The sequence below is a fragment of the Notechis scutatus genome, chromosome 1, assembly GCF_049901735.1.
Source record: "Notechis scutatus isolate UNSWTSFEM ecotype Mainland chromosome 1, rNotScu1.2, whole genome shotgun sequence".
In the NCBI taxonomy this organism is placed as follows: Eukaryota; Metazoa; Chordata; class Lepidosauria; order Squamata; family Elapidae; genus Notechis; species Notechis scutatus.
This window is the reverse complement of record NC_142009.1, coordinates 314,585,743-314,611,074: the sequence shown is the minus strand read 5'-3', so window position 1 is coordinate 314,611,074 and position 25,332 is coordinate 314,585,743. Positions and strand designations below refer to the sequence as shown.

At 35.2% G+C, this 25,332-nt stretch overlaps 1 protein-coding gene across 1 annotated transcript in view; it reads right to left on the bottom strand.

The window, feature by feature from the left end:
- Positions 1-12,402: 12,402 nt before the first annotated feature.
- Positions 12,403-25,332, bottom strand: part of C1H14orf39 (chromosome 1 C14orf39 homolog) — a 38,612-nt gene continuing 25,682 nt past the window's right edge. Inside the window, exons 10-19 of the mRNA XM_087963822.1 lie at positions 23,515-23,627; positions 21,992-22,125; positions 19,080-19,159; positions 18,472-18,548; positions 18,307-18,368; positions 15,672-15,733; positions 15,054-15,202; positions 14,800-14,938; positions 13,298-13,355; positions 12,403-12,999 (exon numbers count right to left, since the gene is read on the bottom strand). Coding sequence (XP_087819948.1) covers positions 12,809-12,999; positions 13,298-13,355; positions 14,800-14,938; positions 15,054-15,202; positions 15,672-15,733; positions 18,307-18,368; positions 18,472-18,548; positions 19,080-19,159; positions 21,992-22,125; positions 23,515-23,627 — 1,065 coding nt within the window. The 3' untranslated portion in view covers positions 12,403-12,808. The remainder of the gene's footprint in view (positions 13,000-13,297; positions 13,356-14,799; positions 14,939-15,053; positions 15,203-15,671; positions 15,734-18,306; positions 18,369-18,471; positions 18,549-19,079; positions 19,160-21,991; positions 22,126-23,514; positions 23,628-25,332) is intronic.

Below are 25,332 nucleotides of genomic sequence, written 5' to 3'. Positions count from 1 at the left end.
ATATATCACTAGCCCACAGGAAAACATCCACCAATAAGGCAGTATAATAGGAATGTAGAGAATGTGACTGATTATGTGCCATTAAGTTGGTGTCAAATCTTAGTGACTTATTCTTAGAGGTTTTTCTCAAGGACAACCTGTTATTAATCTGTTTATTCAGATTTTCCAACCAACAGACCAAAATCCTTCCACCTTGTTGCTGATGGTTTTCTTCTCCTTTTTCCTTCCATTTTCCCAACAATGTAAACTTTTCAAGAAAGGTAGATCTTGGCATAGTGGACCAAAATATGTTAACTTGAGCCTGATCATTTACCCCTCTAGAGAAACTCTGTGTTGAATTGGTCTATGATTGCTTTATTTGTTTTCTTTGCCCTTTGATATTCTCAGGAATCCTCTCCAACACCAAAGTTCAAAAGTGTTGATATTCTTTTTGTTCTGCTCCTTCAAGGTTCAACTTTCACTTCCATAGAGTGTGACAGGGAAAACCATTGCCTGCCTGGTTCTGATCTTTGTAAGACATCATGGCATCTGACTATACCTTTTCCAAGGACTTCATTCCTACTCTACCAAATGCTACTCTGTGGTGTATTTCTTGATTGCTGAGTTCTTTACTGTTGATAGTCAATCATAAAAGTCAGATGCTGTCCACTATTTATCGTCATTACCAACCACTTCTAACAATTGTTGCTATACCTGTTATTAAGTTGATCTCCCTTATATTTAATCTTAGTCACATATTTTCACTGCATTCCTTAAACTTCCATCATCAGAGGTTGCAAATCATTTACATGGTTAGCTATCAGAATATTATAACATAAAGCAGACACTGATATTTTTCTTCTGATTTTATCTGTATAGCAGAAAGCTGATTATTAAGGGAGATACAGTACACGAGGAGAGAAAAGCCTCATTTCTGTCTAAATTAGTGTTCTGACCCAAACCCTTTCCCAATAAAACAAACACGAACCAGAGGGAACAGAAACCTTTTAATGATTCTTACAAATCCCTGGTTAAAAGGCTGCTGCAAACTAATTAATTTTGGATAAGCAGAAGCCTCACCAAAACTGTGCAAGGCTGCCAAGAATAACAGATAAGAAATATTTTACAACACAAGAGTCTTCAAATACCAACTTAAGATACTGCAATGTCCACTAGGCTGGAGTTTCAAAACGTTTTTGCTTCCTACAAAGAATATCTGATTCACAGCTGGCTTTTATCTTCTTGAAGGAGGGGTCATTACCTTGCAGCCTTACTCCCAAGTCACCCATGCTGCTGCAGCTGCTCTTTCCTACAAGCAACCCTGCGTGCACGTGCACTTGGCACAGGCTCCTCAGGAACCTCCTCATCGCTGCTGCCAGACCCACAATCTCTGAAGGCAGCAGTTCACTCCCTAATGGTCTTGGCTCCTCATCTGAGTCCTCGCTCTCCTCAGCCATCCGCCCCTGCTGCCAGCTAACCACAACAATTACATATTGAAGAAGGCAAGAGAAAGCAGGAACTTTTCTTTGCTTTTAAACAGAGATGCAATTAACTATGTAAAAAAGAGATTAGATAGCAAATAAAGAGACAGCTTTAATGGTTAAAGCAGTTCATAGGACCACTGTGCTGTCCCAGCCAGTCTATGGGAATTGGATAGTTACTTAGGAATTATGAGCTGTCCACTTAAGGGAATGCATCATGGTAAAAAGGTATCCTGGGAAATGTAGTTCATGTCACGTGGCCACATCTGTAATCCTGATTGGTCACTAAATTGATCCTCGAAGGGTTGGGGGAAGTTTTCCTCACTTTTGCCTGAACTCACTAACTCATGGCAGCTTCTTTCTATCGCTACAAGATGGGTTAGGAGATAACCATCTTTTATTACAAGGCAGATATACAAAGGATTGGTCATTAAAGAAGAACTTCATCACAAACGTGAGCTATGAGGATACCTGATGAACCAATAAATGTAATTTATTATGGACGTCTTGTTGAGTTATCTATCTGCATCTGTACAGCTTCAAATCCACCTCTGTGCAGAAGGCAGAAAAACCACAGAGACGAAGTAATTCCCAGCAATGTATGATGCTAAACATTGCCAGCCAAGAACCCTCATGTTCAAGAAACATGACCCATCCAGGTAACCAAATGATGCTAAAAGACCTTCTTTTGTGTTTTTTTAAAACCAAGTCACAGCTGTCCAAAATTCTATAGCTTCTACTTGGCTATTATACCTAAATCATAGATAAATTTCCACAACACCTGGAGAAAATGAATTTAATACAAACTTGTAAGAATTATACAGACAGTAGTATACCTTCATTTCTGTGGAAACATGTTGAAGATGTTTTAAAGTAAAAGGCATTGCTAATTTTCCCACAAACTTCTTTTATATCACATTATTAATATGTTATAAATTCCATTGCTAAAGAGATAAAAGAATAGCAAAGGAGAACATGTATCACAGTGTTTCCCAACATACAAGGGCAAATTGAGTTCTGTACTGTTGTATTTCACCTCCAGAAAAATAATCCAATATACTTAGCATCAGCATTCCCACTGTTGTCATATACCAAATAAAGCAGCAATTATAATCACACATATCTGAGTGTAAACCCCACAGGGCCTATAGATATGCATAGGATTCCAGTATAAAGGGAATTTTTCAGTTATAGTAACAACAGTATAAAATTACCAGGAATAAATCTAGATAGTGATTTTCCTTCTTTGTGCAGTAGCTTGTTCAATCATGTTAATTATGCTGGATAATTAGTATAGATTACACTAGTTAGATTCAGATGAAGAATTCCTGGGGCCAGTTAAAAGCTCCTAATCTAAATGCACTTTCTCAGGAAAACTAAAACTGTTAGATAAAGGCCAAGATATGTGGAAGGCCAAGAAATGCTGATAAAGGGAAGGCAAAAGAAAACAGCTCCCCAGAAATAAACTATGTAATGAAATATTCCTCTTTATTTTTTCCAACCTCTTTTTATCTTTGAAATCCTGAAATTGTCTCATATATGTATATATGGTATTCAGCTTTGTTCGGGGATTTTCCCACATCATTATAGAGTTTGCTGTGTTCTGCTTGATTGGTGTTTCTAATATCTTCTGTCTGTTTTGTAGCATTTTTTTCATTGGCTGGCAACATTGTGTTTCCTGTATTGGAGGCTTTTAGTGCAGCTTGGCTTTGGGTAAAAGGACAGCTATCATTTATTAGGAAGCTAGGTTTCATCTGGGTGCCTGGTTGGGGTGTGTTTGAGCTGGAGGTATCAGGTGGGGTCTGTTTGTGCCCAGTTGTTTGCTTAGCTTGTGGTGTGGATATTTTTTTGTTTATATTCTAATTTGCATAGGTCTATAAAGAGAGATTGTAATTCCACTTTTCTTTGCCTCCAATACAATCTACAAAGCAATATGTAATTCAGTGTAAGGTGTCATGATCTCTGTTTCAAATGTGCCCCTAAAATATTCTTATACACCAATATTTCATGAAAAGGCCATCACAGTCAGCATGGAAGAAATTCTCTGTCATCTCCTGCTCTTATAAAATATGTTTAACTGGCCATGCTTTTTGTCCAAGTGGTAAAATAGGCAACACCATTGATTGAAATGTGCTCCATGGGTTCCTTCTGAATGTCGCAAGGCACAGCCATTCTCTGATTGCATTTTCATTTCCTTGGTTTAAGGTTAATGGTAAGGTTAAAAAGAAACTAAAGATCCCAGCAGATAGAACACTGGGGCACAGGAAGATGGCTAACCACTAAGAATCACATCCGAGGAAGTTCTGCCAATGTTTCTGAGAGAATGTTTCTGCTTCTGTTTCCGACTGACATTCTTGTTTTTAAACCCTGCACAAATTTGGTTTAAAAACAAGAATGTCAGTCTTCTAATATATGAATATTATCATGAAAATAAATAAATCTAACCTGTGAGAAAGAGCTTGTGAGCAGATCAAAATACTGTAGTTCCCTTTTGCTCATTTTTCTTATTTGTCCCTCCTGCTGTTAACCAGGAGACAGAAAGCGAGATGGATAATGTGTGTGTATGCCCACATAGATATACAGGCAGTCCTTGACTTAAAACCATTGTTTAGTGACCATTCAAAATTACAATAGTACTGAAAAAAAGTGATTTATGACCATTTTTCATGCTCATGACCATTGTAGTATTCCCATAGTCAGAATCAGAATTCATATTTATGACGGTTGCAGTGTCCTGGGGTCATGTGATCGATCACCTTTTGTGATCTTCCGACAAGCAAGTCAATGGGGAAGCCAGATTCATTTTACAACTGTGCTGCCAATTTAAAAATTACAGTGGTTCACTTAAACAACTGTGGCAAGAAAGGTTGTGAAAAGGGGCAAAACTCATTTAACTGTCTCGCTTAGCAACAGAAATTTTGAGGCATATTTTGCTTTGATTGTTTCTTTCTCTGGCTGTTTTGGTGCAATTTGTTATTGTGGGCCACCAAGAAGAGATATACCAGAATTATTTTAAATAAAGACTTTACTCTTTTCTGCTCTTTTCTGAATGGCAAGAGAATTCAGCGTGCTATTCCTGTTCACAATAAATGTGATGCTTCAGCTCATTCCTTATATAGTCAAATAAGATTTGATTGATTCCAGAAGGATGTTTACATTTAAGGAAGTAAGTAGGAAACATGTGCCATTATAGCTCAAAGTACTCTTTCACTTCACAGTCTATTTTCCAGCCAGACAGGGCAGCATTCAAAAGAGCTGACTAGCATGTCCATCCTGCTCTGCACAAGCCACTTGTAATAGAACTCCCAACTAGGAGAGGCGAAGAAAGAAAATCACCAATCAATTTCTGCTCAACCTTCTGCAATTATTATACCTGCTTCCCTTTCCCTTCTTCTTTCCAGAGTTTCTCTTTTTCTCTTTTGCTTTTGTTTTTACTGTATACTATTGCTCTAATTGGACACAGTGGTAGGTACTGGCTTGCACCCCTTCTTTATATTCTCAAATAATATACTTTAGAATAGGAAAAATCTAAAATCTTTTTAGTTTCAAATCCCTCACTGCAAAAGTGTAGTATGGAAACTTCTGAACATTGATTCCTTCTCTTCTGGAATACATACTGTAAATATCTATGCTCTTGTTTTCCTATTTTCCTTTGGAAGCAGCACAACCTCCTAGCTATGTCAATCCAGAGGTCCTAGTGACTAAGTAAAATATAGGGCACCTCCCTCCACACAACCTTCTGCCTAGAGAACCAAAAGATAGGGCAATCTACCCATCCACACCCGCCAGAACTTATCTTTCACTGTATGGATCCAACCACTGTCATCTCCCACTGCTTGGCTGCCCTGTCCTTTATCTGCTTAACTGGTTGTAGGCTATGTTATTTAACAGCACTGCCCCCAAAGCTTAATTAATGAATTGGACCTATATGCTGCTCCAATCATAACTGATTCAGAATAACAGAGTTGGAAGGGACCTTGGAGGTCTTCTAGTCCACTCTCCTGCTCAAGCCCCATAGCATTTCAAACACATGATTGTCCAATCTCTTCTTAAAAACTTATAGTGTTGGAGCATGCACAATTTCTGGAGGCAAGTTGTTCCACTGATTAATTGTTCTAACTGTCAGGAAATTTTTCCTTAGTTCTAGGGTGCTTCTCTCCTTGATTAGTTTCCATCCATTGCTTCTTGTCCTGCCTTCAGGTGTTTTGGAGAATAAGTTGATCCCCTTTTCTTTGGGACAATATTGGAATACTGCTATCATGTCACCCCTAATCATTCTTTTCATTAAACTGGACACATCCAAATCCCTGCAACCTTTCTTCATATGTTTTAGCCTCCAGTCCCCTAATCACCTTTGTTGCTCTTCTCTGCACTCTTGCTAGAGTCTCAACATCTTTGTTACATTGTGGTAACCAAAACTGGATGCAGTATTCCAAGTTTATTTTTATTTTTATTTATTTATTTTTGTCAATTGCTTACAAGATAATAGGTATAAGTAAAAAAAACATGGTTATGAATACATGGATACATATAAGAAAAAAAATAAAAAAATAAAAGAAACAATAGGACAGGGACGGTAGGCACGTTTGTGAGCTTATGCACGCCCCCTAGAGACCTCTTAAGAAAGGGGTGAGGTCAATAGTAGACAGTCTACGGTTAAAGTTTTTGGGGTTTGGGAAAGAAACCACAGAGTCAGGTAGAGCAGTCATCCCCAACCTTTTTTACGCCGCGGCCCGGTATCCCCAACCATTTTTATGGCGCGGCCCGGTACCGACATCAGCTGGGCGCCGCATCTTGTTTTGATGAAAAGTGCTTCCGGTGAGCTCACCGGAAGCACTTTTTCATCAAAACAAGATGGCGGTGCTCAGCCTTCTGGTGAGCTTTTCCGGTAGAAATGGCTTTCTACCCGGAAAACTCACCGAAGTGCTGTCTTGTTTTGATGAAAAAGTGCTTCCGGTGAGCTTTCTACCGGGAAAAGCTCACCGGAAGCACTTTTTCATCAAAACAAGATGGCGGCGCCCAGCAAACCAGCGGCCCGGTAGGACTTGTTCCACGGACCGGTACCTGTCCGCGGACCGGTGGTTGGGGACCCCTGAGGTAGAGTATTCCAGACACTGACCACTCTGTTGCTGAAGTCGTATTTCCTGCAATCAAGTTTGGTGCGATTAACCTTGAGTTTGTATCTATTGTTTGCTCTTGTGTTGTTATGGTTGAAGCTGAAGTATTCATTGACAGTTAGGACATTGCAAATGTATGATTTTATATACTATATTTAGATGGAACCGAAGGTGGCGTAGTTCTAGGTTTTCTAGGTCTACAATTTCAAGTCTGGTGGCATAAGGTATTCTGCAATGAGTAGAGGAGTGGAGAACTCTTCTTGTGAAATATTTCTGGACTTTCTCAACTGTGTTAATATCAGATACGTAATGTGGGTTCCAGACTGATGAGCTGTATTCAAGTATTAGTCTAGCAAATGTTTTGTATGCTCTAGTTATCAGTGTAATATTACCAGAGAAAAAGCTACGTAAGATTAGGTTAACAACTCTTAACGCCTTTTTGGCTATGTAGTTACAGTGGGCTCTAGCACTTAGGTCATTAGAGATGAGTACTCCAAGGTCCTTGACAGAGTTTGGATCATCAACAAGGTCTTGATTATTCAGCCTGTATTTTATTTTCTGATATATATATTTTTGCCAATATTTAAGACAGAGCACTTATTTGTTGAGATTTGAAGTTGCCTGTGGTCTTTCCAAGGCAAGTGGTATTAACACTTTGTGTGATCTTGATTCTATAAGGCTTAACAATTCTTCAGAAATTAAGCCCTTTTGTAAAGGGTAAAATATATTTGAGGAAGTAAAAATTATATAAACAACATAAAATTACCTTTCCAAAGGTGAATTGTTGGGAATACTTAAAAAAGAGCATCAACTTCACATTAAATCAACAAAGATAATCGGAGTATTATGCCAAAAGCCATTTCCTTTCAAAATGTTAATGTAAGAATACAGAGTGATATGTCTGGAAGCAGAACTGCTCTCTGAAGACAACCTGGGTATGAGTCAGAGAACATTAGACTGAATGCTATTCACTAGGAACAGAGATTTGATAACATGTGACTTGTGCCAACTCTGGAGATGTCAAGAGATATACCCTAAAAGAAGCCAAGATGAAAAAAAAAGTTTCTAAATGAGCCATTCAGCCTTGAAGGCAAGCAGCTGGCAATATCTCAATTTCTGGGGAAAAATAGGAAATCCAGGTGCGCCCAGTTCCATCTGTACTGACTAATATCAAAAGAGAAGAAAATATGAATGCATATCAGCACATAGATGGTCTCTGCAAAATTATAACTATGTCTCCATCATTATCCATGAGGCCTAGCTGTTATTTGCTGATGATTAGTGCAAGTATGTGGATGGATGAGCTGACAGAATATTGATTTTGTGTCAAAAATAATACCTGTGATGAGTGTGGAGAAGCAATTAAACCAACTACACAGTCAGCTTTTGGATTTCTGGGTGTCTCTTCATAAATCATTTGGGACTTAAAGATTTTAGAGACCATATTCTATTGTGATAGTTATGTTCAAACAAGTTGATCTATTTAACATCATAATAAATAATAAACTGTATAGAGTTATGGTATTAAATACTATGGAACAAACATCTTGAACAGTATTTAAACCTTATTTATTTTTTTTCCTTTCACTGCCTTTTTTCTTTAATTGGCTCTCATGCTGATTAAAATTTGGTAAAATATCTAGAGATACCAAGTCATTGTTATTAGCATTCCAAAAGATCAGGAAGAACTACAACTCTGTAACCAGAATGCATTCTTTGTTAGTAGAAAAAGTGAAAAGGATTCATCTTAGATTGATTATACATTTGAAATAAGGAAGTTGTAATTTAAATTTTCATTCATGGAGTTTTGATATTTGTGGTAGTCCTCTAGACAGAATACATTGTGAATGCATATTTGTACTTTTTATAGTAACAGTATAGAAGGGGTAATTATTGCCTTCTTGATTTCTTAGTCTAATTTACAGCTCTTTTATTTCCTGGATATCTTTCATTCAAATTCTAAACAATCTTGATGCTGCTTTAGTTTCCTATTCCAGATAAGGTCACACTGGGGCTGTTCTGTCTTTATCTTCCTGGCTGAATATAAAGACAGTTAGATAAACTCTACAAAAGCTTCCTTACAAAGTTTCTTTATTGGATTGTAATAGGCATCCTCAAGGTATAACCAGGGGTGGGATTCTACCAGTTCACACCTATTTGCTAGAACCTATTTGCTAGAACCTGTTGTTAACATTCTAAGCAATTTGGAGAACCGGTTTTTAGAAGAAATTACTGGCCTAATCCTGTAAGGAAGGCAGGAAGGAAACATTCTGGTGTTACTTACAGAAACTGCCTTTCCGTTAACCCTTATTACATTCTTGGCAGGACTAGACTTCCTGTCTCAGGAACGTCTCTGGAGTTTTTTTCCCCTCCTTTGCTGGTACTTTGCTTGTGTGGAGTCACCATTCAAAGTTACAATGACACTGAAAAAAAGTGACTTATGACCATTTTTCACACTTACGACTGTTGCAGAATCCCCACAGTCATGAGAGGCCAGGCGAGGAGATGAGTGTCTCGATGTGAGTGATATTGAGTTGGCCACATCCAGCCAATAACATGACCACCAAGCTATGTCCACCCAGTCACATGCCCACCAACTAAGCCATGCCCACAGAAGAAATTTGAATCCCACCCCTGGGTATAAACTCACAGTTATGTTGAGATTCGTCTAATGTCCAATCTTTGCATAGTTGTCTTCATAGTGTGAAAATATAGTTATCTTCATCCCATAACGATGGAGCAAAGGGAAAGACACCAGCACAATGCTGGGGTCCAAGCAAGAATAAAGGAAACTCCCCTAACCCAACCAAGGGTCAATTCAGTGACCAATCAGGATTACAGATGTGATCACATGACATGAACTACATTTCCCATGAGGCATTAACTACATTTACCATGAGGCATTCCCTTAAGGAGACAGCCCCCTCTGCCTTGGTTTGGACTGATTGATAACTTTGGGACTGTTTTATCTTTTTTATTTTCTTTTGAATATTCTGGTTGTTGTAAGAAGAAAGAAGGAGAAAAGAAAAGAAAAGATTTATAATGGCTCTTTCTGTTGAGGAACTAAGAAAAGAATATGAACAAGCAAAAAAAAATGGTAAAGATGGTGTGGAAGAAGCTTTCCTTTTCTTAGAAATGGCGCTTACTAATTATCAACAAAAATTACAACAGATGAAGACAGCAGAGGAACAAGAAAGAAAGGAAGGAGCCATCTTTAATGAATCTCAGAATTTGATCCAGAAAAAAGGAAGAGAGAAAGAAAAGAAGAGAAGAGAAAAGAAGAAAACTAAAGGATTTAAGGACTTAAGATCCAAAAAAACATTTAAGAAAGGGAAAAATAAAGTGCAAAACCAATATGATGATTGTAAACAAAGGGGAAAAGAAATACGACAGAGAAGGGAAGCCGGTAAGGCAGAGGCTAGAAGAAGGGGGGGTAGAAAGGTTTGTTGGGAAAAGAAAGAAAGAGAAAAGGTGGAGAAAAGCTACAATGTTTTGAAATTAAATGGAAAAAAGGAATTTTTTATGGATAATGGATAAAGTATAATTTTTTTAAAAAAAAAAAGATTTTGCAAGGTACATAAGATGAGATGGTAGTATTGCAATGGTTTGGGAGTTGATAGGAGATTAAAATGTTGAAATGTTTAAAAATGATTGGCTTTAAAACTTAATAATAGGAGAGGTTTAGAATGTTGTTTTAATTAAAGAGTTTAATAAAATTATGGTATTGATGTCATTATAAAATTTTTATTATAGTATTTCTTTTTAATATTTGGATTTATTGTTTAATTATGCACTTAATTGTGTTGGATGTATTAGTTAGATAGAATGTACCAAGCAAAATCTGAATGGGTATTAGATATTATTTTAAAGATTAATTTGATTAACTTAGGGGGGAGATAGAAAGGCATCATACTCTGATTAATGATTTCAGGAGAAACTGATTTTTTTTTTTCATAAGGGATGAGACAAAGGGATGATAAAAAATGGACAAAAGATACAAATATAATGATTTAAACTAAGATGATTAATTAAGGTAGAATTAAGAAGTGTGAAATATGTGGAGAAGTTAATATAGAAGGTTTAGAATGGTAAATAAAATAAGTAATGATATGTAAGATGAGCATGAATATAATTGAAAGTCCATGAAGAGAGAGATACCTGGGTCCAAGTTACTTTCCAAAAAGATTTTTTTTTTATGTTTTGTGTGTTGTGTGTATATGTCTTTTTTGGGGGGAGAATTGGTAAAAACTTGTAGAAATATAGAATGAGAATAATGGTAACTAAGTCAGAAAGAATCAGATGAAATAATAATAATGATATTGAATAAGAGTAAAGAGAAGTAAAGAGAAATTGAATAAGAGGTTTTGGTATATTATATGGAAATGGTTTAAAACAGAATCATAATTTATCTGACTTGTTAAATTTACAATGGAAAAAGGTTAAAAAGGAAAAAGGTTTAAACATGTAATGAATAATGATAATTTGTGTGTTTTAAAAATCAATAAAACTTGTTTTAAAAAAAAAAAAAAAAAGGAGACAGCCCCCAATTCCCAATCAACTATATAGTGTCTGAACAGCACAGGGACTGTCACCTACTCACTCTAGCCTCACAGATCTGGTTTATATATACTTAGCTCTGTCACATATTGAATATCTAGAAATATGACAGTGGAAATCCCCGAGAAAGCTTTTTTCCCTTAGGGATGTGAAAAATATTTTGACCTAGAAATGGCCATTTTTCTGTGGCTTGTGATAGGGCGTTTCTTTTTTAAACTGGTGGGAGTGGAATGTTGAAAGGAAAGAAGAAATTTTAAGCACAGGACTAAACAAAGAAGACTGATAGCAGATGCTTAAATACAAATCTGCCTCACAAGTCTTTTTTTTTTCTTTCTTAATCTTCACTATGGGGAACATAAGAGTTTACATGGCTGGATAAATGGGTTGCTTGTGCCTTTTGCTGTACATTGCAGACTGGCAATGGAAAAACATTGATAATGCTGTTGAATTTGTAATCCTGTAAAGATTACTATTAGAATGTTGGCTTGCTTAGGTTATTAAGATTTGGTTGCAAATGCACTTTGCACACTATTATGTCTAGTTAATGCTTATCTTTCAGCAGCATTTAAAAATCAAAAATTATGGATGGTTTCTAGAACTTGTCTGTCTATCTGATTTTGTGAAGCAAGTGGGCTGTCAGAAAAAATGGCCCAGGATTTTTTTTTTAAAAAAAGTCAAATAATTAAGAAAACATCATAGGAATGAAAGTATGATTTGTATTTGTCTCTTTGGTTTGAAATTTCAGCCAGTTATTTGTCTTCAGACAACTATTATTGATGCCTGTGCTATAAATTGAGAGCATAGACATTAATTCCTAATCGCAATGATACCAAAATCCCAAAATGTCATTATGGTTCATAAGCACCACCCATTTTCACATCACCCATTTTCACTAGCATTGTAAAATTACACACCAGTGCATAAGGGGCAGAGTTTGTATTGTAATATTCCAATATGTATTTTGTGGTTTGTTTTGCCTCTCCCTCGAATACCTTTGATTGGAAGATAAGCTAATTAAAAGAAATGCAGTATTAAAGAGATATGTTGATTTCTTTGTCCCATAATCTGTTGGCTAATCGGATCATATTTTGTAGTCTTGAAAATAGACCAGTTCATAGAAGTTATTTTAATGTCCCCTCTTTCCAGATTTGAAGAAATGTGAAGTTTTAATATGGCAATAAAACTTTATTTCAATTTAAATTGTTTTATACTATAACATTTTCTAAGAATTCATGTTTTAAAATGTTGAAAACAATATTTTGCTTATATGTAAAATATATAACAATGTGACAATATAATCTTATATATAGCAATGGAACAAAGAGAAACAATTTTGCCATTATTAACTATAAAAACTTTATCAAAACCGCTTTTATATTCCTGGTGTCGTTACAGAAATAAACAGATCATTCTTTTGTCAACATAAGCAAACAGTTGAAAAGGCTAGTGTGCAAATTTAGATTTAGAAGCTTACACTGTATGCCCCAGAATAAAATGCATTATACACTTAAACAAATAGAACAGATGCCTTTTACTTTTAACGAAGAACTATTTAAAAACTGAAAAAGAATATAATGAAAACATGTCACCATGGATGAAAAATATTTACATTCTCTTTCTTCCATTATTTTTTCTTGTTTTATGTAGAATATTACAATGCAACTAAGGATAAATTCAGAAAAGTGAAAATGGCTTTCTGTTTTCTGAGGCAGATTGAAAACCTTTTAGAGTGGATTGCTCAGATGATCCAAAAGCAAAAGGAAAATTAAAGTCTTCTTTCCCATCTTGAAACACCTGAGTAGAAGGAACTGTTGGAAATGCAAATGTAAATGAGTCTTCAGTGTCCATTTTCCCAAAGAAATCTCCTTGAATAGAATAATACTCTGAATTAACATTTGATGCAATATATATCAATACCATATGAATAATGATTATAAGCCATTATTAAAATAAAAAAACAAAACACCATTGTTAATAATAACACGAGACTTGAAATTCTCCAGAAATATTATAAATTGGGGGAGATAGCATTTGATGGAGCTCTTTTTAAAATATTTTTGTTTAAAAGATAAAGTTATAGTCTGGCTTTCAATATAAATGCTCTTCAGTAATTTATGAACAAACAACAGCTAGTCACAACATATTTCTACCATGAACACTTACCAATACCTTTGTGTGGAGAAATTGGATTTATATTTCCAGCAGAGCAGCTTTCACCTAACTAAAAGACCAAATGAATTCATTAGAAAATGGCACATTAGGTATATGTACGGACAAATGGGATAAGAAATGAGATAAGAGCATAGTCAGTGCTAAACTGGCCACTGGCACTCTCAATAATACCAAAGAAGAATTCATTAGCTTTATTCATGGGGTGGGGATCATGGGGGGGTCATAGCATCAGTCCGAGAATCTCTGTAACAGAACTTATCATTTTAAAATGTGTTTAATACCTCTCTAACAAATTAAAGATAATCAGCACAGCTTGTGGAAGCAAATCCGTAGTTAATTATGTGGGGTTATTTTGTCTGACCTGAATTATTCACCTTAATTAGTGGTCCCATACTCTAATTTCTTTCTAAGCATGTTCTATGTACCAGGAATAATTATTTACATTTCCATCCTATCCCTTGTTTTCTCATATTTTTCCTAAACTATTGATTGATTGATTGATTGATTGATTATGTTCCATCAAGTTACTGTTGACTCTTAGTAACCACATAGATAGACTTTCTCCATGACAATCTGTCCCTTGCCTGATCTTTCATCCAGTAGTGCACTCTGGAAGAGACTATTCAGATATTTTAGGGATTTTTTACTTCTTTACCAGGACTCCAAATCACAAAAGTGGCATTCAAATACCAGAACCAAGTGGATGTCTTTATGGGGTCAGTATCCCATTCCCTTTGTTTGAATTTCTTCATGTAGAAATTGGTTATGCCTAGGCTCAATTGGTTTCCCATGGCAATTTCCTCATTTTGCTCATAAAATTCATTGTTATATTGTATGTAGCTGTACATGAGGCAATGATGGAAGAGGTTTCTGGTATCTTCAGGAAATACTCTCTTAACATATAGCAATGTCTTCTTGAATTTTGCTGATAATTTGATTAGCTTTGATGTGGTCTCCTTGATATTTGGTGAAGAATGAGACCACATCAAAACCAATCAATCTATCACCAGAACTGAATTTATTGAGTTTCTCAACAAAGTGAGTTGAATCCTTGCAACTGCACATTGAACAGAGCAGAATAACAGGATATATATAAAGTCAAATGAAGGACATAAGCATAGCATAAACAGTAATGCTAACTTGCATATATAATCAAATATAAAAATGGTGATGTACCATCCAATAAGGAGCACTGTGGAATGGTGACCTGAACTATGGCAGGAGGGAACGGTAGTGGCAAGAGCGAAGCCAGGTCATGGTCTATGTATCAACCAGGCCTTTTGCTCTCTGTTCCTTGGCTTTGGCACCTCTTTATTGGTTTTCTTTCACATTACTGATCATGATTATTCTTTCCTCTTTTATCCAAGAAGTTAGGATTTCTATCTGAATCTTGTCAATTCTAGTCTAAACCATTAACAAAAATACCAGGTTTCCCTTGTGAATAGATTAATCACCATAAAAACTAGCTATGCACTCTAAACATTTATTATTACCTGGTCTAATGAACTCTCAGTTTCAAATGCAGAAAAATCAAAAAGATTAAATCCAGGTGACTGTGACTTTGAGGCAAACCCAGCAAGAAAAGAAAAAGCAGGTGACTTGACCAGCAATCCTTCACTTTCTGGTGGAAATCTAGTACAATGAAAGAGAAGACGATATGAATTTTAAGTGGAAGTTAAAAATCAGAAAGATCCTGAAGAAAGGCAAAATTTGATGCAGTAATAAACTTTGAATGAACAATGCTTACAGTTCAAATGGAGTTCTCATCTCACCAGAGTCAGGAGTTTTTGGAAGAATGTTTGGCTCTAGAGTTATTAACCCTGGAGTTTCTGCAGTATCTGCATCTCTTGTTGAAGAATAATATCCAGGTTTAGTAGAATTTTCTGTCTGCCTGTCCTGTTTAAGAAAATACTGCTATATCATATTTGAAGAAATAATGACTACCACAAATATATTCAGGGCTTTAAAAAATGTTCAACTATATCTTTTTGGAGCAATAATATGAAAGTTGAAAGATATAAATTTATTTATTTATTTTATAAATGAATTTTTTAATTTATATGCCACCCATCTCACCATCCAAACCACTATCCAAATTTGTAAAATCAGTACATAAATGATATATGAAGGTATAAAGAACTGAAGTGTTTCTTCAGAGAGAAATCTACATACACTTGAAGTTGTTAGTCTTCTGTGCAGGTATATTATATGAAGAACATTTTTCTCAACCAACTGCTTTCCAAAAAAGTACAATGTAAGGAATTTAAAGCATCAAACATCAAATCAATTAACATTAGCATATATCTGGTTTTCAAAATTATTGAAAATCATTTAATAGAACAATATAACAAAAAAATAAACTAACTTGAGATATAGCCGCAGAATCCATTGATTTGTTTTCTTTTTGTTTGTAGTCAGCCTTTTTTCCTACCATAGAAAATTATATTTTATAAAAATCAAGATGGTGTAGGATTAGTGATTCTACTGGTACGTTCTTGAAAAAGAGAAACACATGTTGCTATATTCCAGCCATGTAGCTGTATATCAGCTTTTAGCATCAATGTAAGAAAGATTGTAAGATACAGGGAGCAGAATACCAAACAACAATCCATCACTTGATTTATTTCCCTGAAATTGTGGACCCATGGGAAATTCAGCACCTAGAAGGGGTTTCGCAACCAGACAATAAAAAATGAATGTATGAAATGAGAGGATGAGAGGCAAAATACTCCAATGCCCGGCTTAAGATCTTGGGGATCTGATGTAGAGTATAACAAGGTGAAGAGCAAAGCATTGTAAGATCAGTTGAGAAGGAAAAGAAGACGACCTCACTTTACCCAAAGCAGCCATTCATACTTAATTCATTTCTTGCCTCACTCCGATATGTGCAGTACTACAACTCACTAATGCAGTATAATGGTAAAGGTGCTGGATTGGAGCCACTGTGATTCAGGCTCATTTTATCATGGCATTTCAGAGGGTAACTCTGTGCCAGTCAATCTTTCAACCCAATCTCTCATGAAGAGTTCTTGATTGAGGAGATAAAATGAAGGGTGATCCCTAAGTATGTTACCTAGGTATGTTGCCTAATAGCTAAACAATCTAGATATCTGGCCATAAGCTTAGCCACTCTAGTAAATGTTTATATATAATTTAATTTTATTCATAATTTTACTCATCATTCATATTGTGCATTTTTAAAACAATTCACTGTTCTGCTTTTATATTTTGAAACACATTTTATATGCTTTTAAATTTTTTTTGCAATAATGCTGTATTCTGTTACACATATGAAATAAATAAATAAAATTATGCTACCTTGAGCAACCAAAAGAATTATGGGATATAATTCTAGTATAACAATAGCAATAGGATGTAATTGTGGGAAGCCCCCCTCCTTCTAGAAGAATGAAATATTTTGGGAAATATTAAGAAAGGCAGAATATTATATTTCCCTAACAGAGAAATGTAGAAACATATTTTTATAAGCAGGAAGCAACCCCCAAGTTTTTCTAAATAGCCCACAGCAGATGCCAACATTTAAGAGGTGAAGAGCTTATTGAAAGAGGAAGACAAGTATCTAGAGAGCTAAATTCATAAGTAAAGCAAATACCGCAGGCAGAAATTCATTCAAGACATGATATTTTGAAACTCCCTTCAGCAAAGTCTGAACAAAGGTAGAATGTAGGATTAGAAGCAGCCCCTCACTCAAATTCCAAAACAGGACAAAAGCCATTAAGCCACAATAGGAATTGCCCAACACCCTTTCAAAACACAAGCCTCTTCATTGTACCATCCCAGAGCAATCCAAACTTTACCTGGGAGCTTAAATAAACAATAAGCCAGAGGTTGACTAGATTAGACAAGTACCTAGGATTTGCATTTCCCCTTTTGCCTATAGAGCCAGCTATGACCCCTACATAACCCCTACATGACCCCATAGGAATTTGACAACCACCAATAGAATATTAAAGGACATGTTTTTGTACAGGAACAGCCTGTACAAAGCCCAAAGAAGGTATAAAGCCTTGCCCCCACTCTCAACTCCATTTTGTCAGCTGCACCAGAACCATAAACACTGGTGGTTCTGTTCCTCATTAAACCATCTTTCCAATCAGCCTCCATGTTTCCAATGTCTTTCTCCCAGCTTGAAACTGAATCAGATGGATATTTCTTCCAACTTAGGGCTATGCAAATCCTTTGAAACAGATCTTTCAGAACACACAGGCTTTGCATCCAAAATACAATGAGACAATAGAAGCAGTTTTAACAGCAGTTGTGTAAGCTTGGAAAAAAGACAAATTTGCTTTAACAATACAAAAAAGTCATGTGTTCCAAAGAACCTGTTTCAAAGAATTTGCACAGCCCTAGAAATGGTGCTTGATTAAGCAGGTATATTCCACATTAATGAGAGACGTCACATCTTGTGTGTAATTAATAAACAATAAAATGTGGAACATTAGGTGTACAAAATAGCAGTCATTGTTGACTTTGGCATAACAGCACATACAAGTATTTATTTATACAGGTAGTCTTTGACTTACAACAGTTCATTTAGTTTCCATTCAAAGTTACAGCACATTGAAAAAGTGACTTATGATTGTTTTTTCACACTTATATGTAAAATGTTGAAAATATATTTGATTGAGAGTAATAAAATCTAAAATAATATATTAAATTTTTGACCTATACCATATTATAACAATACAGTTTACAATAAAATATAATAAAAACTAAAAGATTAAATAACTGGTGATAAAAACAGTAATACAAATGTATAAATATGATTTTAACTGCTCTAGCTAATAAAATATTATTTAGTAATATTTATACAAAATCACTTATATTGCTTCAAATAAGTTATAATGAGTCTCCCAATCTTCCTAAAGAGTATGGAGAATAAACTATTTTCATCTCTTTTCTAATAAAATCTGTTTTATCATCAGCTACCATAATAGTAAACAGCAGTATATATAATGCATATTTTAGTTAGTTTTTACCTTTTGTATTTTCAATGTTAAAGCATTGTTTAGTAAGTGTGTTCTTCTGATTAGCTAATAATCTGAAACAATTAAGAAAATAATTAATTTACATCAGCAGAAATATTTTCATATATTTTCATAAACTATATATTATTAATGAAGATAGGATGATTGAAAAATTACCTATTTGATATTTCCTTGGGATCATTTGTTATAGGTGAATCTGTTTCTACAATATTGGTTTCTGAATTATCACATTTCTAAAACAAAACAATATGTATTTCAAATTAAGAGTAGTATAAAATTCTGATAGAAGACCCATTCATTCTCCTAAAAATAATACTCAAGTGACCTTATTCCTCCCTGCTACTACATTCCTTATCCATTTTGTTAGAAGGAAAACTGTTGTAGTGAAAATCCTGTATTTTTAATTGTTTTTATTTATTTTATTTTTAGCATGTCTTTAAGAATTGAACATTGGATGCTTGGACCCTGTATACTGTGACAACATATCTTTCAAATAACTTTCCTGTTTTTCCTATGAATTTGTGTACTATACTATACTGTATTTAAAAGGAAACAAAATGCAATTGATCTAAAGGATTTCATACAATAGATAGATCTGCCCATACTGACCACATGTTGACTTAGAAGACAAAAAGAATCCCAATAAACTGAAAACAGAAATATTTTTGCAAAATTATCTTTAGATGTACTACATTTTTTAAAATACATTTTATTATGCTGAACTAATGGATGCATATTAGTCATTCTGCTTTTTGTTTGCATACCTGATTTTCATTTTCCATATGGTTGAAATATATACTAGTCACTGCTGAATGCCCTGCCAGATCCTCTTTCTTTTCTGCACCTGTATTATATAAGATTATGAGCTCTATGTTATTCAGCTGATTCTCACATAGGAATAATATAGTAGTAGTCATTTTATGGTAAAAAAGATTACAATATTGGAGTAAGGGTTTTTGCTATTTGCACCCACCATAACACAAAATTGTCTTGGCAACAACTTTTTGGCCATATTTTGCCTTATTTTTTTTTTAACTGACGCAATGTTAACAGAGAGTTTCCCCTTTATTCCACCATGGTTCAAATATAACCTGTTAACATGTTAGGAGAGAAGGTGTCTGCAATGAATCAAGGCAGAAGCTGGACCAGTAGGAAATCAATCAATCAATCAGAATAGACCTGCAAGGATCCTTGCAGGTCTTCTAGTCCAGTTCCCTGCTCAAGCAGGAGACCCCATACCATTTCAGACAAGCGACTGTCCAGTCTCTTCTTAAAAACCTCCAGTGATGAAGCACCTACAAACTCTGAAGGCAAGCTGTTCCACTGGTTAATTGTCCTTACTGTTAGGAAGTTTTTCCTTAATTCCAGGTTGCTTCTTTCCTTGATTAGTTTCCATCCATTGTTTCTTGCCCTGCCCTTTGGTGCTTTGGAAAATAAATTGATTCTTTGTGACAGCTTTTCAAATACTGGAATACTGCTATCATGTCCCCATTAGTCCTTCTTTTCTCTAGACTAGCCAAACCCAAACCCTATGACCATTCTTCATATGTTTTAGTCTCCAGGTCTTTAATCATATTAGTTGCTCTTTTTGCACTTTTCCCTAAATCTCAACATCTTTTTGTAATGTGGTGACCAAAACTGGATGCAGTATTCCAGGTGTGGTCTTACTAAGGCTTTGCAAAGTTGTGCTAATATTTCATACTATTTTGATTCTATGCCTCTGTTTATACAACCAAGGATTTTATTAGCTTTTTTGGCTGCCTCTGCACACTACTGATTCATATTTAAGTGATCATCCACTAGGACTCCAAAGTCCCTCTTACAGCTACTGTTTTTGAGCCAGGTTTTGCCAAATCTGTACGTGTACCTTTTTTCTGTCCAGGTGTAAAACCTTGCTTTCTCCACATTAAATTTCATTTTGTTGGATAGGGCCCATTGTTCAAGTTTGTCAAGATCTTTTTGGATCGTGAGCTTGTCTTCTAGGGTGTTGGCTATTTCTCACAGCTTAGTGTCATCTGAAAATTTGAATAGATCTCCTTCTATTCCCGCATCTAAGTCATTTATGAAGATATTGAAAAATACTGGGTGTAAGATGGAACCTTGGGGCACCCCACTGCTTACTTCTCTCCATGTAGATATAGTACCATTAAGGATTACTTGTTGCATATGGTTTGTCAGTGAATGAATCAGCTATAGGGATTACAAATTTCATGCTGATACAACTTGTGCTGACCTTCTGCAAACATCCAGGTAGTACAGGGACTAAAAACAGAGGGCACTAAGGGTAGTTCAGTGAGGCCCAGAACAACAGAACAATATGGATATGATCTGGCCAGCATTCTACTACAATTATTCAGCCATGAAGAACGGACATATTCATCAAGTAAAAATTACAAATGTTGATTGGCTATACTGATAAAAGATTTTAAGAAACATTCTGTGTCGATTTAGATTTTGGAAGTACAACCATCTTGTCCATGTTCAGTTTGAGATGGTAATGACACATTTAGCTTAAAACCCTATGGCAGGCTCTTGGAAAGCTATGCCCACAAAGGATGTGACATTTCTTTCTTGTAAGAGGATAAATTGGCAAAATAGCTCTATCTGTTCAGAGTAGGACTTTGTCTCTCTCCCTTGAAAGGGAAAAATGGCACATCACCATAGAAAACAGAACCCAGTCAGTTGTATTTGACTAACTAGTTCCAGTATAACTTGATATAGAAACATCTGTACTTCCTGCAATAAAGATATCAAATTATGCAGAGAAATATCTTAATATATTCTATAATATTCAAATGTATATATAAATATTTAAAGACACAGGTAAGTCATATCACAGGTTGTATATATGCTGTAGGGGAAATGGTACACATATAGCAATAATAACCAGCACTATCCATAGATGGAATATCTAATATTCTATCTATGTTTGTATATATATGTATGTATTTATTTTGTATGTCACCCGAGTCACAGAGACTGTAAAAGTAGTCCTTGACTTACAAACATTCATTTAGTAACTGTTCAGACTTACAATGGCACTGGAAAAATGACTAATAACAAGTTTTCTTATTACGGCCATTGCAGCATCCTCAAGATCACATGATCAAAATTTGGGCACTTGGCAACTGGCATGTATTTATGACAGTTGCACTGTCTTGGATCAGAAACCTTGAAACCTCCACATCTGGCTTCTGACAAGCAAAGACAATGGGAGAAGCCAGATTTCATTGAATGACTGCATGATTTACTTACAACTGCAGTGATTCACTTAACAACTGTGGTAAAAAGTTTGTAAAAATGGGACAAAACTCACTATACAACTGCCTTGCTTAGCAATGGAAATTTTGAGCTCAATACAGTATTGTTGTATTGTTCTGATGCTGCTGTTAGAAATGAATAAAAATATACTGCAAGTCCAGTACTAATAATACTGTATCAATGCTTTTTTGGGCAAAAAGTTTTGTTTCCTTCTATATTTTTTTCATATTTGATATTATTTTAAGGCTGTTTCTTAACTAGACTTAACACAATTCTTTCTACAAAACTCTGTTTGCAGACAACTGAGTATTCATATACAGATTATGAACTGAAATACAGCTCATTATGAACATGTAGCACATTTATTTTTATTCACCTAAAAATCTCACAGCTAAATCTCTTAATATTTTGTTACCTCTGTCTGTGATCTGAAATTGTGGTTTCACAGTTGGTACGCTTTGAACTAATTTCTGAAAAATGCTAGGTAGATTAAATGGTTTATACGTTTGTTCTTTCTTTTTCAATAAAGGTTGACTCTCTTTGAACAAGCTGAAAGAAAATTTTAAATCAATGAAAGAAACATGGAAATATCTGAGACACGTATTTTACTTTACTTTGAAATAAATGATAAGGACATACAAAAATGCACAATCTTATCTAAAGTCCTCACTGGATAATGTCTATTGAGCAATTTTCTTAATAGATATTATGAAAACCAAGGAAAAATACCAAATAGTTACAAAATTATTGACCTACCTGTGACTAAAACTGTTAACACAAAGTTTTCTTTTTGAAAACAATACATTATTATACAATATAATTAGTTTTAATTTAGCATCGATATCTCTGTGAGGCAGATGGGCAATTTCTAAATTTGATTCATAAATAAATAAAAGATAAACAATGCACCCCAACTTTTGTTCTGTCCTCACTTTTTTTCTTTTTCTTTTGGTTTTCTTTTTGGCTTGTTGACCTTTTTAGCTTTAATTTGTTGGGATTTTTTAGTTTTTCCTCTCAGTGTATTTTGTTTAATGAAAGGCAAAAATTATATATAAACGTAATATTTTATAGCTAAATAATATTAAGATGCTATGATTTGAAGGATTATTTGTTTACTTTTAACTATCTTTCTTCAAGTATTATCTATTTTTTCCAATGCTTTAGAATGGGAACAGAAGAAGGAACATAAAATAGAAATTAGAGATACCATATAAAATACTAATGTGGAAATGTTCTTTGATTATTGGAGAAAACAAATGGAAAACCACATTGCCTCTTTGAGGATTCATATGTTACTTACTTTTGGTTCCTAGAGTGAATATGTGTTATCTAGGAGCTGGATCTGCTTTTTAAGTTGAGATATTTTCTTGTCTAGAGAGATTCTATAATTATTTAGACTATATTTTATTTTATTTATTTATTTATTTGATTTGTCAATTGCTTACAAGAAAATAGATATAAGTATAAACATGAGTAAGAATACAGGAAATAGGTATGAATAAATGGAGACAATAGGACAGGGACGGTAGGCATGATGGTGCACTTATGCACGCCTTTATTTCCCCCAAACTGATTTGATCTAGAAAAGTCACTCCATTTACCAGGTTCATACAATTGCCCTTTTATATTTTTAGGCAATGTAAGATGATTCCATTCCATTCCAAGGTAATCACCGCAAGGGAACTTTCACATTAGGAAAAGTACCATATAATATAAACCTTGCTGTAATAGCCAACTTATGTGTAAATATTATATTGAAAATCTGTATTTAAACCTGTATTTAAATCTCTGTGCAAAATAATAAGTAAAGCAGATACAATTTGTAATACTCTTATGAATTTGTAAGCGGGAAAGCTTCTGGACAAGAAAGATTTCAGCATTCAGTAATCTCTTTATAACTCATGTTTTAATGCAATATATTTGATTTTAAAATGCCACCTTTCATCAAAGTCCTTCTTTCTTTCTCTATTTTTTGCTTTTTCTTCTATCATATTAGAATCCTCTTCCATCTGTTCAGTATGCTTTTGATCTTCTGTAACATTGCCTAGATGCTAGAAGACAAAATGCATTTATTTTGTGCAAATGTTTTGTTTATTTTTATCCCAGTTTTATTATGTTTACAGATAAATCAAGATAGCAAACATACTTAATTTTCCTCCTCCTATTTTCCTCAAAAAAAAACCCTGTGGGGTTAGTCACCCAACTAATCTAAAGTTACTTATTTCTGTCTAACTTTCCATGCATATATGCACAAACCACATGGTCTTTGACTTTTCTCCTGGTAGAATGTACTTAATTAGGTGTTAAGCTTCACCTATCCCTATAATGTGTTTCTTATAAATACATTTCCTTTCTGTTATAGTTATAAATATAGTTATGCATTAATTAATTACTACTTAGGTTAGATTCTCATTTTCAGAAATACTTCATACACTCCAATCTCTAATAATACTTTTCCACTGTGATCTGATGCAGTGATATGTTCACATAGACTGCAACATAAGTGTTAGATATTCAATGGGAAAAGTCAGTGATGTCAGACTTCCCCCATTGGTTCATTTTCCAGGCGGGAAAATGAACAGCCATAGTTCATTTGTGGACAGAAATTGTGGACAGCAGCCTGTAAAAAGAACAGCAGGCACACTGGGCGGCAGTCTTTTGTTCAGAGCTAAATAAAGAAATCCTTTCCTTCTACCGTTGTCCTGCCTCTTCAATATAGCCCATATATAACACTGGCGACGAGGATGGGATTCTAGAAGAGAACAAAGGAAATGAGGTGAAGACGGAAAATTCTAACAACTGAACGCTGCTATCACCGTGCTGATCATCAGAATGTCCACCCACGCTCAACCAGAACCTTTTGATCCAAAAAAGCATGACTGGGTCGTGTACATGGGACAATTTCGAATGTTTTTAGAAGTGAATTCACTGCATTCACTATTCCTGGGATATTGTGGGAATCACCTTTACAAAATGGCTAGAACCCTAGCTGCTCCCAAAGATGTGGAAACAATGGAATGGAAAGAATTACAGAAGATGTTAAAAGAACATTATGCTCCCGCTGCATCCTCACTGGCTCACCGACTTGACTTTTACCGCAGAGAACAGAAACCAGGTGAGACCATAAATGATTACCTTACAAACCTACGAGATATTGCTGCAGGCTGTGAGTTTGAAAATGTGGGAATAACTTTAAGAGATAGAATTGTATTTGGAAGGAGGGACCTGAGATTGCAAAGGAAGTTGATAACTAAAAAGAGCATCTCTTTAAAAGAAGTAATAGAGGAAGCCTGAGCAGCAGAAATCTCGGAAAAACCAGCAGCTAAAATTGAGAAATCCGAGAGCGTTCACTCAGCATGGGGGATGACCAGCAAATATCAGGGAGAGGGGGAGATTGGAGAACTCTCCGAAGAAGAGAAGGAAGAAATACATAGAGTAAAACCTGATTGGGTGGGCCCAAGGGATGAGCCAAAGACCCCTATGGTGTCCAGGCTGTAAAGGGAACCACCCCGGGGCGGTTTGCAAATTCAGGGATACGATCTGCCGCCGATGCGAGAGAAGGGGGCATATTGCTGAAGCATGCAGAGCAAATCTGCCAGCATACCCCAGTCAGAGACAAGCAGGATTCCCTAATCATCCATGTGGCCCACAACAAAGGGGATTTCAGAGACCTCCTCATTCAAATTACAGGAGGGAAGAGAATAGAATGGAGAAGGACAGAGACTATTAACACACAATAGTGGGGCATTCTGATCA